Source organism: Oculina patagonica, chromosome 12 (genome assembly GCF_052425735.1).
Source record: "Oculina patagonica isolate OP01 chromosome 12, crgOcupat, whole genome shotgun sequence".
NCBI classification, from domain to species: Eukaryota; Metazoa; Cnidaria; class Anthozoa; order Scleractinia; family Oculinidae; genus Oculina; species Oculina patagonica.
The window spans coordinates 23,325,755-23,342,122 of record NC_135769.1 but is presented as its reverse complement, the minus strand read 5'-3'; the positions used below and the strand labels follow the sequence as shown (position 1 = coordinate 23,342,122).

Genomic DNA, 16,368 nt, shown 5'->3' with positions numbered 1-16,368 from the left:
TGGTAGTTGTAAAATAATGCAAGGTGTAGATAACATTATAGACACTATATTAATATTCTGACTTTATGACTAGAAAGCAGTCATTATAATTACACTTCAGCATAAGTTGACTTACAAGGCACTGGCCCTTAATAGCTGTCACACTCTATAAACTGCATTTTTACTGCAACTTGTAAATGCCTGATTATGAAAACTAAGTACAAGATATTACTGAAGAAAAACACTACATTTCACACTTTGACATTCTACAGTCTTGATGGACTTCTCATGACAAGGGATGGTTTTATGTCTGTTACAGAAGCACAACCTGTTTGGGATAGAAAGAAAAACAAATTCAACGTTAAGAGTGTAAAGCTCAGTGGTACAAACTGATTTTTTCTCCTGGTAAAGGGTAATGCAGTAATGCTGCTCACTTACAGTCAGAATCGAAAAGCTCACTGGAATTGCCCCATATAGTACAAACTGTATTTTTTGTTTGAAATTGAGCTAATTCACGGTGCACAAGTCACTCTGGCAGGTTCCAATCCTGGTTAATTGTGGAGTGTATGGGGGTGGGGATCTGGGAGAATAGGGCTCCAGCAAAAGAGTTATGGGGGGCAAGAGGGGAAGGGGAGGGATGCAACAGAAAATGTACAAAGATATGAAAGCCACTTAAAATGGGGTGACAACCACTGAAGGGTTAGCCCCCACCAAGTTTGTTCTGAGGAGGACTGGGGGACTTCAGTGAGTTTGTTTCAAATGGGAGAAAGAAAAGTAAAGCCAGGTGCAAAATAGCTGTCACAATAATGCACAACTATGTTAGAAGTGCACTGACTGTGATTTTGAACTCCGATTGCGAAAAAAAATTACATGGCCACTTTGTTTGAATTTTTTCCAAAAGGCTTTATTTGGATGCAGTGCAATATAGCATTATTTTAACTTTACACCATCATGTAATTTTTTTTTTTGATCACTGAAGGTGAAATGGTTGGCTAGCAATTTTGAGAAAACATGTGGAAAATGGCTTTATTTTAAAAAGATTTAATGTGTGGAGGGGGACAGGGGTGTCTGAACCTCCGCCTCCTGCACCTTTTACTCCTGCTTCCAGTATCTTTCCGTAGTGGTTCCCTTCTCTTTGTCCCATATTTATTGCAAAATTTATATAACAAAAGGTTGCGAAAATTTACTCGTTTTCCCCTGGTTCCCGCCACCTTAGGAATCCTGCTTCCGTTCCTCTCTTCTCCCACCTCCACCCCTTTTCCCCTGGTCTCCTTCCCCCTGTCCCCCTCCACTAGTGTGACTTAAACTCTCAAAACTGTTACTGTTAGCATCAAGTTAGGATACCTGACAGCATCATTGCTGTTTGAAATTCATCCTTAAGAATATCCAGGACTTTAAACACGCCTTCCTCGCCCTATAAAATGATTAAATGTTTAAAATCAGAATGGCCTAAAATAATTGATATTATATAAATATTATTTATTTTATGCAAAAGTTTATTAATGTCAATATTTTCAGTATCTGATTAGGCAAGTTTTTTTTACTAATTTATATCAAGAACAAAAAAGAAAACTAGCTGCTCAAACTTATGCATTGATACATTGTGTCATTCCAGAAAATATACCTTATAACCCATGGAAGGCTTTTTGGATTGAACCTCCCTGCCCCTCTGGAAATTCCAGTTAAGCTTTATATACTTTTGATACCCCCAACACCATACCTTGCAATTTTCATTGACCTGTACATGTGGAGTGGGTATAAATACTTTCTAGATCGAACGACACATTCTGGCTTCCCAAAAGGTAGCAACCTGCACCTGAAAGGTGCAACCCTCCAAAAAAAGCAAACTGTAGTAAAAGGCTACTAAATTTGAAAGTTAAGAGGGAAATTGTTACCATCGGACCTTCACAGTGCTTGTATTACATCATGAAGCATCAGTTATTAATAGTGGGAGCAGGGATGGTGCAGTGGTGAGAGCGCTTGCCTCCCACCAATGTGGTCCGGGTTCTATTCCCGGACCCGGCGTCATATGTGGGTTCACAGAGTTTGTTGTTGGTTTATGTCCTTGCTCCGAGGGTTTTCCTCTGGGTTCTCCGGTTTTCCTCCCTCCACAAAAACCAACACTGCTAAATTTCAATTCAATCGGGAACAGTGGACGAAGAGCCACTCTGTGGAAGTGCTACTGCAAATTCCCATTTATTATTATTTATTTTTATTATTATAGTATAAACTGTGACAAGCACCTTGGTTGCAAGTCCCCAGATGGCTGGTCGACCAATAAAAACAGCTCGTGCCCCCAGAGCCAAAGCTTTCAACACATCTGTCCCTGTTCTTATTCCGCCATCAATATACACTTCAGCCTTTCCTGCAACTGCCTCCACAACCTCTGGTAGAACATCAATCTACCAAAAAAAACCGATTATATTAACTTGGTAAATAAATTTCTTGATAAGTGCATATAATCCTAGTCTCCCTTGCAACCGTTTTTAGTGTCATCGCGCAAGCTCCTCCCACAGCCTTGCGTGACGACACTAAAAATGGCTGCGAGGGAGACTAATATAATCCCAATGATAAGATTATGCTTATATAAAAAAGTGTTATGTTGAGGGATTATTGCCTCATTGATAGTTGCTAGCAGACCATTATTTGGAGGGCTACTATGCTATAGATGTAACAGCATTAACTTTTAATAATAATAATAATAATAATAATCTAATTGATATAGCGCTAAAATTAAAATTTTAAAGGGTATTGTATAGCTATAGCCCACCATTCTGGCTTTGTGAACAAAGAAGAGTTCCCATTATTATAAGTCTGCCGGTAAGTTGTTAGCTAACAGTGGGCTGACATACCATGATCTAATAAATGCCCGGGGCGTCTAAATTTTAGGGGTCCTAGGGGAGGCGTTAAATAGATATGGGGTGTTTATAAGAGAGAGGCGTTTATTAATTTTAAAACTGTAAATAGGATGCGTCGTTTGCTAGAGGAGTAAGAAACAAAAGAGAGTTTGTGAGTAGGAGACTAATCTAATCTGTGCTAATGCAAAGCCTAGAGATGTCGTTCATAGTTTGTTTTCATCGTCATCGGGGTCAACCATGTTGGTGTTGTTGGCCTCTTCAATGCCTGAGTCAAGCAAGAAACTAACTTAATTATTGCGTGATTTTACATGGAGCATTTTCCTGGTTTTTGAGGTGATTCTTGGAGGGGGCGTCTATTAGACATGGGGTGTTTATAAGAGGGGGGTGTCTAATACAAACTTACACTTCAGGGGAGGCGTTTACTGGATACGAGGCATTTATTTGAGAGTGGGTGTTACGGTATCACCGACAGTCTACCAACAGGTCACCGACAGCTTGCTGACAGACAGCTATAATAGTGAAATGTTACCTGAGATCAAAGCTGGATAAGTGACATTATAAAAAAGACTGTTTGGCATTTTTCGGCCGACTGTTGGCCAACAGTCAGGTAGGGCACCTTATTTGACACTTTTCCCCATTCCTGAGTTTGGAAAATGGGCAATTCCAGAAAATATCCGTACCATACCACGGACGGCTTTTTGGAAATCCGAGGGCAAGGGGGGGTTCTTTGAACTGGAATTCCGAAGGCATGGGGGGATACTTACGATTGGAATTCCAAAGGCATGAGGAAGTTCCAGATCTTGGATTTCCAGAGGAGAAAACAAGAGTGTGTTCCTTGAAAGTGCTTATTTTGTGGACTACCAATTCGCAAATAAAGCACGAACTGACGACCGCGTCGCAGAAGCAGGATACAAGACAAGTATCGATCGATCAGGCATGTGTTTGCGTTCATTTACAAAAGAAAATCGCTAAAATGTGGGTTCTAGCCTGAACTTCTTCATTCGCTCTTTGTTTTCTTGTCAAAGCGGATCCACAAATATTTAGTCCATTCAGTGGAGTGGGAAACTTTTTTGCTACGCTTCGAGATGCCATTTTGAAGCACGTGGGTTGGGAGCGACTGCTGACCCTGAAGGCTCAAATTCAAGATGGCGGATATGTCAATGCACTCGATCGTATTATCTTCCGAGTTTACACACGTGCATCACACGATATTCTTATTTTAATGTTCTGCACCAGTTTGGGGCAATGTAAAGTTAATGTAGGTTGTATCTGGTGAACAAGGGTAAGGAGAAAAGTCTTATTTTTTTTTACATTTTCATCCTAGAATCTCTTGAGTCATAATGACTGTCTCCATGTACAGATCGAGTCATTTGAAATAATTTGATGTAAAATACGCCACATTGGGCGTATTTGCGAACCCTGACGGGAATTCTAAAGAGCTTGACGAAAAAATGAAAAATCTGAACGGGAGGGGGGGATAATGATTATGGAATTCCGAGGGCATGGGGGGATAACGCATTTTGGAATTTCCGAAGGCAAGGGGGGCTAAAATATGGAAGCCGTCCGTGGTATGGTACGGATATTTTCTGGAATCGCCCAATTGAGGCTTCACCGACATTATGGCATACCTGCTAAAGAGCCTGCCAGTGTCCTGGTAAGTTTCTCCAAAAAGACAGACAAACAGTGAAAAAAAAAAAATACTTAGCATACTTACTGTGGCAGGAGTGTAGTCCAACTGTCTTCCTCCAGTATTGGAAACAATGACTCCATCAACTCCGTGTTCAATGGCCTCCCTTGCATCATCAGCTGCCAAAATTCCCTTTAGAATAATTGGCAGTTTGGTGATGCTTTTCAGCCAGTCAACAGTTTCAAAAGAAATTGATGGATCAACCATTGAGTTAACAAAACTGTTGAAAGCCGAGCCACTACCATGCTCACTTTGGTTAACGTTAGATGATCTTGTTGCATCTGTTATCAGAGCTGGGTTAATGTTGGGTAGGTCCATAAAGTGCGGCTGCAGGAGTGAGTGATTTCTGACTTCCGCCAGACGTTTTCCAATAACAACTCCATCAACTGTCACAACAATTGCTCTATATCCTGCCTTCTCTGCACGTTGCACAATACTTCGAGTCATTTCACGTGATCTTAAAATGTACAGCTGCATCCATTTGAGTGAGTCAGGGGCAGCAAGTGCGACATCCTCCAGAGCTGTCGATCCCACACTGCTAAGTATCATGCATGTTCTTGCCTTTGCAGCACCTGTAAATGAAACAGATCAATTAAGTCTCCTTTCACAAAAAGTGGATCAAGGGAGCCTTGTGCTGGCTCTTACCCTACCTCCAGCTTCTGACGCATATTAGGGATTAGGAGTATACTCTTCCTGGCCGGATGGGAAATTAGTCTTTCCAATTAGTAATCCAGTCAGTAAGTATGTACTTTTTGGTCAGGTTGGCCTGACAGATTGCATGTCCCCATGGGTTGCAAGGGACATTGTGAGATTGTCTTGCCTTAAGAGCATAATGCAAGGGCCCATGTTGCTGGACTTGCGGAAGTGAAATCGCTCCTGAGAATTTTTTTTTAACTTTGCAAACAAAATTGTATCTTGACATGCTGATCATTATTCAATAATGAAAAATTGGGGTCACCGGACTTGTTTTTAGTTATAAGCACTTAAAACTAAAAATAAGGGTGTTTTAAACAGGTTATACCATTGCTATGGTTACCAGTGACAATATGAAAATAACCACAATCTTTTAATCTATGTTTGGGCAGTTTAATTGATTACATTTTTGCAGTGGTAACTGATAAATGTTTGTAGCACTGACCACCAAAGTATGAGAGCTGAAATATACTGTAACTGTTGCGAGCCTGTTGCCACACCCTTGGAATTTCCAATGATCTTTCATAGGGTGGGTATGGATATTAATTATTTTTCTGGAATCATGCAATAATAAAATTAGGGTAACAGGACTTGAGCTATTGTGGTGTCCAATTCTGTCTGTATAAATCATAACAATTTGTGATTAACTTTGTTAATCACTTGCATAGAATTAAATAGAGACCAAATCTCTTTCTACTGGGTCTTGTTACCATTATTAATCTTGTTGTCAGGGTATATAGATTTCTCACCTCTCGCAGTTGCCAGTTCACCGTCAGGGTGAGCAAGTTTATGCTTTCCAGATGGTGAAATGCCAACTGGCATAGCAATTCTTTCTCCAAGAACTGTAGTGGAAATGTCCACTTGAGAGATTCCACGGAGAACATGTGGCTTAATTCGTAACCTAAAGAGTTCAATTTTAAAGGATCGTGGTCAGTTTCGTTTTATACTCCTGACAGTCTTTCCGTGTTTTTTTTCTTCTATACAGTATTAAATATCCTGCATATAAGAACCTAGTGATTGATTGAGAAGGCGATAATAACAAAAATGGGCCAAAAATTTATTTCGATATATTAAATTCTAAGTTGGCTCTGAGGCTTGATGGAATGAAACAAAAGATATCAATCAATGTTGAGGGGTAAAAAAAATAACATCTTTTGTTTTGCTTACCAACCTTAGAGCCAAGTAAAAATTTTAATATATTGAAATTAGCCTATTGAAACAGGTTCTCATTTTATAAAATTCGTCTAATCAGAAATCAGTGTATTGTGCATTTTAGAACTGTGAAAACTGAATCAGAGGACCTAGCAATGTGTGTATTTGCTAATAGTATGTGCACAATGTATATATTATAGTATTGTCGTAACCAACAAATAAGAGCTAACCGCAATGCCAAGAAAACTGGAGTGATTATGAACAATCAAATTGGTCCCATTCCGGCATTCTGCTGAACAGGGTCACCCCTTTGGTTTGCATAATTAGAGGAGAAAGGCTATAAATTACAGTAAAAACCCGCGTGTAAGAACCTGCTTTTTTAGAGTTTGGCAAAACAGGTTCTTATATTTTGGGGTACTTACTGGCATTTTTTAGCTTCCCTGTGCAATTCTTGATCTCTAAAGACATCCTTTTTGATAAAATACAGTTATTGTATTATAAATAAAATAGTTTAACCCCACATATAAGAACCTTTTGGGGTATTAAGGAAGCAAATTTCTGCCGGGAGGTTCTTAAATCCCTAGGTTCTTACACGCGGGTTTTTACTGTATCAATATTTTTATTTTAATTGCAGTGGTGGATCTAGGGTCGGAGCGCGGGCCTGGACCCCTCCTTATTTTTGGTAAAAGACATTTTTTAATGGCCATGCCCCCTGTTCTATTTCTATGGCAGAATACTACGCAATGTTGCAAATCCCGCTTGCCGTCTTTTCTTTGCCCGGTTTCCGTCCAACCCGTCCCCCACTCTTCCTATGGTGGCACTAACCGCAAACAAACAAAAGCAGAACTAACTGAAAGTACCTTATTATAGGAAATTAACGATACGTGTTATTAACGCGAATTTTTGAAATTCGCGTTAATTTTATTGATGTTAATTAATATAAACACGTTTACTATAAACATTTAACCAGAACTTTTCTTAAATTCGCGTTAATTTTATTACGCGTCAATTTTGTTCGCGTTGTTAAAATGCCTCGTTATATTCCTATAATAAGGTAAACCCGATCGGAACAAATTGCAAGCACACTGGAGTGAAACATACTGCAAACAAATTGGCATGACTTGGAGTGGAACTAACGTCGTTCCAAACCCTGCTATTCTATTCCCCGGGTATAAACAAACTGTGCCGATGGACCGGATATCGATACCTTCTAATCTAATTTGTGGTTCAATATATAATAACCTACTTTGGGTGAAAATCACCTTGACTGATTGCCTCATGACTCACAGACTCATTTAACTTATAAAATAGGGGACCTCTAAGTTCCATGGTTAAAAAAAAATTCGATGACCGAACGTTCGATGTGTTTAATAATGCTCCCTCCCGAGGCAGATCACGCACCTTTTAAACGCTTCCACATTTTCCCTTTTCGTGTTTTCGTCGTTTGCTCCTGCAGCAAAATATTCAAATGCATACTTTGGTAAGAGTTCCCTAGCGTTGTCTTCAAAATCAGCCACACAAACGGGTTCCGACGCCATCTTTGCTTGACTTCCAGCCGTTTTTATTTCGTCACGCAACGCTTCTTACGCAAAGACTTGCGTTACTTTTAAAAGACGCACGCACACGTGTTTCCAGTCTTTTCTAGCTGTTCAAAAAAACATTTTTTTTTTGTTTAAAACTTCAAACATAATTTTAAAAGATGTATTATAATATTACAAAAACAAAAAGCCACTATTCTGCAAAAACAGTTCAGTATGCACGATTAACATAAATGTATTTTGGAACATTTAAGTTCAAACCCAGCCAAATCTCTGCAGATCATGTTCAGGGCAAATCGTTGCGGGGTATCTTGTTGAATTTCTTTTTAGGGACTGATCATTAAGTATCAGGGGGGTGGGCCGGAGCAATTGGAAAAGTGGTGGCTCGAAAATTTGTGACCCACCACTTCCGTCTGGCTCAAAACTGACTAACCCACCCCTAACAAGCGGTTGAAAATTACATGACCCACCCCCCTTTGCTAAAAAAAATCAAGGGGCCTATCATTTCTTTTACATCTGTTAGGGGTTGGAGATTTTTTATTTGACTTCAGCTTTTAAAGTGAAATTCCTTACATAGACATTTCCCTGATGGACACTGATGTTCCATGTACGTCTTTTTCCATTTCTTGCACACCAAAGAAGGATGAATTTATCACTTCTCATACTAGCCTTTTGTAAGTTTTCCACATATTTGTGTGTGAAGTCCATGGGGAAACTGAATCAGTATATGATATTAATTCATAATCAATTACTGAAGAGTTCATATTTTTATACAGAAATTAATAACATAAAATACAACCACTGTCAGTCATTCATATTTGCAAATTATTTGAGAAAACAGTTTACTGGTATTAAAAGGCCTAAAGCCCAGTTTGAATCTATGCAGGTTGAAGAGAGTCAGGTAAAACTGATGATATGATTACAAGCCATCTAGGGGGGTCAGGGGGCATGCTCCCCCGGGAAATTTTTATATTTGGGCCTTTTAAAATCGCTAGAAATTCATTTAAAACTGCTTAAATGGAGAAATTTATCAATTTTATATACTGATGAATACAACTTTTCTTGGAAATATAACAGTTAAAAGTTAGTGAATAAATAAGATGACCCACCCCCTACGTGTAGATCAAAACTACATACCGTGAACACCCGCGGATAAGCCGCACCCGCAGATAAGCCGCACCCTGAGTTTAAGAACTCAAATGTTGGAAAAAAGTTTTTTGAAAGTAAATCAAAGAAAATCCAAAGTCGAGTCAAAAATCCAAAGTTGAGTCTTTAGGAAGTCTTCTTCATCGAACGTAAACTCAATGAACATTGAAACAGAAGAATACTTCAGTCTTACCCACAATTTGAGCTCTTTAATATAATGAAAACCAACTTTGACATATTATGGGTGATCTTCTGGCATTTGTTGACAGGTATTTCTTCATTCAACGCAGTTTTTCCATGGATTTTTGTGTGACAACAACAAGAACTTGCGTTTGCCGAACGTTCGTAGCTTAGTAACCAGGCATTTGATCGGACGCGAAATGTGGGACTAGGGCGAGAACGTAAAGCAAAACAAGATGGCGATGGAGGCGTTCGGGTATCGTGGCTATCATATCGACAAATTAAAGACATTTGGGAGCCATCTATTGGAGATAAACTCGTTGCATGAAGAGAGTTTCGTAATCAGTTCGACAAATTTTCCATCGAAGTGCAAAAGGAGAAAGAAACAATTGGCCATCTTACTCGTGAATACTCGTGGTATTTTCTCGCTCGTAAAGTATCAATATTACTGTTAAAGTTAAATGCCATTGTCGACACTGCTAACAGTATAGGAGCTGTCAAACTTGCAAAAGCAATGACCGGTACTCTCTTGTAGTTTTATGTTATATTAATTTACATAATTTTCCATAAATTAGCATCAGTTAACGAAAATTTACGGCACCTTTTCCGAATGTTCCCGCAGATAAGCCGCACACCCGCTATCGAGCGAAAATTTTTGGAAAAAAGGTGCGGCTTATCTGCGGGTTTTTACGGTAACCCACCCCTTTTCGAGGGCTCAAAAACTGATGACCCACCCCCTTTCTGCTCCGGCCCACCCCCCCCCCCCCCCCCCTGTACTTATTGACCAGTCCCTTATCTTGGCGAAACATCTTCGTTATGGTCTGGATGCATGGGCGTGCTGCAATCTCGGTTATCAGTTGAAATTCCGGCGATTTCTTACGACTCTCTCAGGTATCAGTTCATTCAGCTATCATTAAATTTAATTTTGCAGATCTTTGATCTCTGCTATCAATTAAAAAGACTAAAAACACGAGTCGCGTCTTATCAGTTACGGTACATTTAAGTTCTCTGGTACTGTTTTCTTTTTTCTGCTGAAAAAGGTACCCCTTTTATATACCTTAATGATCTGGCATAGACTTAGAACACGACGATTTCTGGTCATTTTCATGAAGCGCTTAACAATTTTTTTTAAAAAAAATACAACCATAAATTCGAAATATTTTAATCAAAGGCCCTTTTTAAAGCCTAAATGACAGATTTCCATACCCTTTCGTGTACCTAAACTTGTAAAATCCCTACCCTTTTATATACCTGAAGCCTTAAAAAGGTACCCTTTCGGGCGGAACCTCCCCGTATAGGCCATTATAGGGGAGCCCCCCCCCCCCCGGGACATATTCTAATTCTGCGTAGGAAGTTGACCTGGTGTTAGTGACGGAGTATTTAAGAGAGCTAAAATTACTTTTTCATTTTTCCAGATTGGCTAAACACTGTTTAACCGAAATTCGGTGTTATTTTTGTGTCAAAATATCGACAAACTATCTTCATGCCGGAGGTCATAACTTGTCCCGACTCATCATGAGCGCGCAGCTCAACTGTGAATTAAAACAAGAAACTGAAACTCGCCTGTGGTCACTTGAGTTTCGTGTGCGCATATTTACAAGAGAAAGGCCAAAAAAGAAAGATAAAGATAAAATACTGCATACGTAGCTGCAAATAAAACAGTAAAGACGGACAGCAAAATCTTGATCATTATTGTCGATCGAAGCAGAAACAAGGAGCAACAAGATTTGAGATTATTTCAACGAATTAGACCAGGGTCTTCGTTTTGAACATAACCCTATCGAAAGTACAGAACGAACAGGATCTGGAAGAGGGGTCCTAATCCCGCGTTCCCGCTCCTTTTTCACGCGAATCCCGCATCTCACACAACTTAGCTCCGGCCAGGTTGATTCGCTTTCTCTGCTCGAAGGTTTATTCGAGTTGTGACAATTTCCCAAATTCCCGACAGACAGGCAAAAAATCCCGCATCCCGTGCCTATCCCGCTTGCTTGGAAGCAGTCGAATCCCGAATCTCGTCAAGATATTTTGCGTTTTCCCGAATCCCGCACCGTATTTTGGTCAAATCCCGGATCCCGAAAATACCCTTCCAATTCCAGACCCTGAACGAAGGCCTCTGCAAAATCCTGTGACATGAATGGTGTAAGTTACGTATAGGAATAAATTACGTAATCTACAAACAACCCTCTGCTTTTAGTGGGGCACGCGACCATGTATAAAGGTGATCGCAGATAAGTTACGTAATGATCAAGTAATGAATATATTACATAAGTGACAAAGTTGCAGACAACGTGAAAAGAAACGTGTTGCTAGTGGTTTCGCGTGATGTATTAAACTGCGTTCCCGTGATCCGGGCCTTCGAAATCGATTGCCGTTTAGCGTGGCGTGAATGTTTTACTTATTAAATTCGCGGCAAGATTACCTTGACTGATTACATTTTATAACACGCAAATAGGTGTCGCATAGACCTCTAAAGATTTAGTTTATTCTTTGCATGACTTCAGCCTTCAGCTGGCTAAAAGGCTCATTGTTCTCAACACGTGCATGAGATTGTTATGTGAATTGAAACGCACCGGGAGAAAACTCAAGGTAAATGCGCCGCGTGCACGTGCACGAGAAATTCTCCAGGCCAGTGTCACGTGACGCGCTCTTATAAAGGCTCGGACCGAAGTTGTTTGTTCAGTTGAAAGCCTTCCTGCACGAAAGTCAGAGAAAAGAACAACGAACCCCAAATGGCTTTAAAGGTGGGTAGTTAGTTTTCATTCAGCGGAGCACTCATGTACTGTTTAGATATTTTACTGAGGAAATACTGAAATCGGAATTGCGTTATTTGCAAGTTCTGTCGTCGTTGAATGCGTAATAGACTAATAGGTTACGTAATCCATATCAAGCACTTGAGTTCCAATGGATATTTCCGAATAACATGCATCTTAACTTAAATTTGGACTATTGCAGCCCCTGTCATCAAAGCAAAACGTGCGATCTGTCGGTTGATACCATTTTCTTTTTCATTTGTAACCTTTTTTGTTGCAGCATAAACACTAGAAAATACCGTATTGAAGAGGCATAGGGCGTAAAAACGGCCGCGCACCCCACAAAGTCTAGATTAAAAACCGTTATTATTATCAGAAGCACTGTATAAGCCAAAATATTAAGAAACATATAAACATGGTATCCGTACAAAATCTTTCAGTTACGTAATCAAAGTGGAAAGGCATCTTAGCGTGATTTCATTTAGAGGGCGGCTTCTTTGGGTGTTTATTCGTGACCGCTTAGCCTGTTGTGTGATAATGACATGCGAGTGGTGATGATTTTGTTAATTCTTATAACCTCTTCTCCTGATTGTGAGGAGAAATTTGATTTTGGTCACTCTTGAGCCGGTCTTAATGTTTTTGTAACGCCAAAGCTACAACGCAGCAGCTGATGAACGTGTAAATTACAGTCATTTTCTTCGTTATTTTAAGCCCTCCTGTATCCCAAATTTTGCGACCCATTCCTTAAAAATTTTGGACTTGAATTTTAAAATAGTGAAAGTATTTAGCACCCTGCATTGAAAGGTTATGGCTTTTGCTCAAATGTGATTCACCTGAAAGTTATCACGGGAGTGTCACACACTCTCGGGGCTTGTCACGCAATAATCACGCTAAAGGTTTAAGAAGGGCTCCCTTGTTACTTTATTTTTTCGGAAGGCCATTATGCATACTCGTCGGTGTGGGCTGAGAGAAAAAGCTAGATGAGTTTTGATATGTCATCTCATTCATATGCGTGGTTTTTTGTTTTGTTTTTGTAGATGAAGCTGGTTTTTCCACTTCTTGTGGTCCTCCTGGTCTCTACAGACGCCAGATTTCCAGACTTTGGGAAGTTATTTGGTAAACTTCCATACAAGAAGATTAATATTCCTTCCATCGCAGAAAAAATCCTTTCCAAGCTCCCATTTCTCAAATCAGGAACAGAGTCGCCTAAGCCCTATGTTGAACCCTCTGGCAAGAAATCGCGTCCAACATTCTGTGGCTCCAGCGACTGTCCAGATTTCTATGAAATGAAGCTGAACGCGTCAGACTACAAATTGCGATGTTATCCCAAATCGTATCGCTGGGTCTCCACTATTGTTACAGGTGAGATACCATATTTATTCAATAAAGCGCCCTGGGCGCTATTTACATTTTTGGACCTTGAGAGTTGGAGCACAGGCAGACCACCCTATGTGTTCGTGGTTAATAATTGTTGACAAAGGCCACATGTTGAAATCAATGGCGTGTATAGAAGACATATAGAGAAACATTATCTCGGCTTCGATTTACTACAAAATATAAAATCTACTCTAAATGATTCAATAAAAGTTAGATGAAACGTTGAATGAGTCTTGTGTCATGTTTTTTTGCCACCCCGAGCCCTTTAAGGCGTTATTTTTGTTTCTCTTGACAATGTTTCTCTATATGTCTTCTATACACGCCATTGATTTCAACATATGACCTTTGTCAACAATTATTAACCACGAACACATAGGGTGGTCTGCCTGTGGTTGGAGCTTATTCGAGGTGGGCGCTTATTCGAGGCTGGGCGCTTGTTTAATTTTCACCATTTTCAGCAAGTAGTCAGAAGTTTATTTTGTCACAAAACAATAAATAATAACAAAACGTGAAGACGCACCAAAGCAGAATTTTAGCTGTTCATTACAAGTTTCTGTAAAATACTAAGAAAACTCGGTCTCTTAGTAGCATTTAGTCAATTTCAATAATCACTACTCCTCTTAGCTCCTCTTCTGCACTTCACTTTTTTTGTGGGGTGGGGGTGGGCGCTTAATTATTCGAGCCTGGGCGCTTTTTAAACTTTTTCTACCGTCAGGGTGGCGCTTATTCGAGGTTGGGCCCTTAATCGAATAAATACGGTATTGATGAAGTCCTAAGAGGGACGGAGTGACAACAACATCAGGTTTCCTTGCTTCTTTGTTTGAAGGGAGAAAACTTAATTGCGAGCAAAGTACGAAAAATCTTCGTCCATCGAGACGTATCTCCGTGTTCCTTTATAGTGGATTATTTCTTAGATAATTTAATACCTTCCTCTACTGTAAAATAAAGACTAAGAACATAATTAAGAAATTAACTTTATTTGAGTGTAGAGATATAAGGGACACAAATAGTAATAAAGTTAACAATATTTAAGGCAGTTAGTTTTGATACAAACTCGCTACATGTATAAAATGAATCTTAAATTGAAAAGTAATTTCATCTTTGTGATACTATATAATTTAAACCTTCCAGCGCTTGTATGAATTATTATGCTTGCTTAATTTCATCTTTGTGATACTTTATAATTTAAACCTTCCAACGTCTGTATGAATTATTATGCTTGGGCTAATCCTTATGCTTACATTATACTAGTAAAACCCAGGGAACATGTAACAATTAATAAATCATGCAATTTGCTATCCATTTTCTAGGCGAAACCTACAGACAAGCCGGCCGAACTGCCTTCTGGAGACTTTTCGAATACATTCAAGGTGCCAACGAGGAAAAAATGAAGATAAAGATGACAGTACCTGTAACAAACCAAATCCAGCTAGACCCGACCCAAGACCCAAAATCCGAATCCTTCTTCAAGAACAACTTCACCGTGAGTTTCTTTATCCCTTTAAAACATCAGAAGGACGCTCCAGCTCCGTCTGAAGATAATGTCCATCTGACTGTTGTCAAGCCATTCTGTGCCTATGTCAGGGTGTATGGAGGATACTCTAATATAAAGAAGGTCGGACAACACTACAATGCTCTGGTGAAAGCACTGAAGAGGGATGGTCTAGCTGACGATTTCCAAACTGATATGATGTATTCTGCCGGGTATGACGGCCCCAGGAAGTTTCGTAACCGACACAACGAGATTTGGCTCGTTAGCAAAAAACAGAGCCCGGCTTAGGTTAGAGACAAAAACGTTTCAGGAGAAGGTTCGGAAGTCGACACATTGTAAATCAGAAACGCGCGTGCAGTTCATTGTAATTACCTTAGCTTGCAAAAAATGTATGCACTGTTTTGTCATTATATCGCGGGATAGGGTTCTTGATTCAGTACGATTTCACTTATACATATTGTAGCTATTTAAATCTGTTTCTGTCAATAAAAGTTTTCATATTACTGACGTAACTGACTATTAAAATTGATTTTCGACCACGGGGACATTAAAAAAACCGGTGGAACATTGGTGTGAAGTTCAGAAAATATTAAATTGTGTCTTGTTACCATAAAGCCCGGGGGACTTCCTCATGCGTGAAGGGACGGGGAATCTCTCGAAATTTAAATTTAAACCCATTGAGACCAATCTGGGCGTGGCTCGAGCTTTCTTTGATCTCAAAAGGAGATCAAAGGAAGGATTGTTTAATTTTTTGAGAGGGTTGGGGAAGAACCCTGCATTGCAGACGAACAAAACACCGGGTTTTGTTCGTCTGCAGCGCAGGCTATTGGGGAGGGGGCAATTTTTCTGAGTACTAAAACCTTTTTTTGTCAGCATTGGTGAACGGTGCTAAAAAATATTGCACAAGATAAGAGTAGGAGAAGAAAATCTTGAACAAGAAAGCACCGGGAAAAAATCAAGCAAGCCCCACTTGCTTAAGATGAACGGCTGCAGAGGGTTGTGTCGGTAAAGAAAATTCTTGCAAACATTTTTAGTAAGTGGGGCTTCACGTAGTATGATCAGCCTTGCAGTCTTGTTTGTCACTACAAGGGTTATAGCGTTTACCTGAGTCAGGCCGGTAAGTCACGGAATGTTTTAGAGAAGTAGAATAACTATTTTTATCTGTTTACATTAATGGAACACTGTTAAACTGAAATTTGTTCCTATTTTTGTTATATGAAAGTTAGTATGTCGAAAAACTGGCAACGGAAAACACTTTGTCTTCTTGCTTTCTTGCTGTGGGTAATTTCATAAGACATGGCCTTTGTCTGCGTTTTAATACGAAATGAGGCCAAAATTGTTAAGCCTCGGCACGCTAGGTCCGTACTGGAGAGGTCAGGATTTATTTAACAAGTTTGCCTCTGGAGAATTTGTCGATGGAGGACATGATAACAAATAACATAAAAAAAGCGACCGCCCGCTCTCTTTTTTTATAGAAATCCGGACGAAACACATATTTTTTTCTTTAACTTGGTCT

General features: G+C 39.7%; 2 protein-coding genes across 2 annotated transcripts; one reads left to right on the top strand and one right to left on the bottom strand.

The window, feature by feature from the left end:
- Positions 1–175: 175 nt before the first annotated feature.
- On the bottom strand, positions 176–7,915 carry LOC144632236 (2-Hydroxyacid oxidase 1-like). The gene is made up of 6 exons (XM_078490832.1): positions 7,771–7,915; positions 5,967–6,118; positions 4,552–5,096; positions 2,223–2,381; positions 1,324–1,393; positions 176–307 (listed from the first exon to the last, which is right to left on the bottom strand). The coding sequence occupies exons 1-6, from the start codon at positions 7,905–7,907 to the stop codon at positions 246–248; spliced, it is 1,125 nt and encodes a 374-aa protein (XP_078346958.1). The 5' UTR covers positions 7,908–7,915; the 3' UTR covers positions 176–245.
- Positions 7,916–11,844: 3,929 nt separating this feature from the next.
- LOC144632562 (heme-binding protein 2-like) lies at positions 11,845–15,359 on the top strand. The gene is made up of 3 exons (XM_078491234.1): positions 11,845–11,974; positions 13,021–13,345; positions 14,671–15,359. Exons 1-3 carry the CDS (start codon positions 11,963–11,965, stop codon positions 15,138–15,140), a joined length of 807 nt encoding a protein of 268 aa, XP_078347360.1. The 5' UTR covers positions 11,845–11,962; the 3' UTR covers positions 15,141–15,359.
- Positions 15,360–16,368: the final 1,009 nt, after the last annotated feature.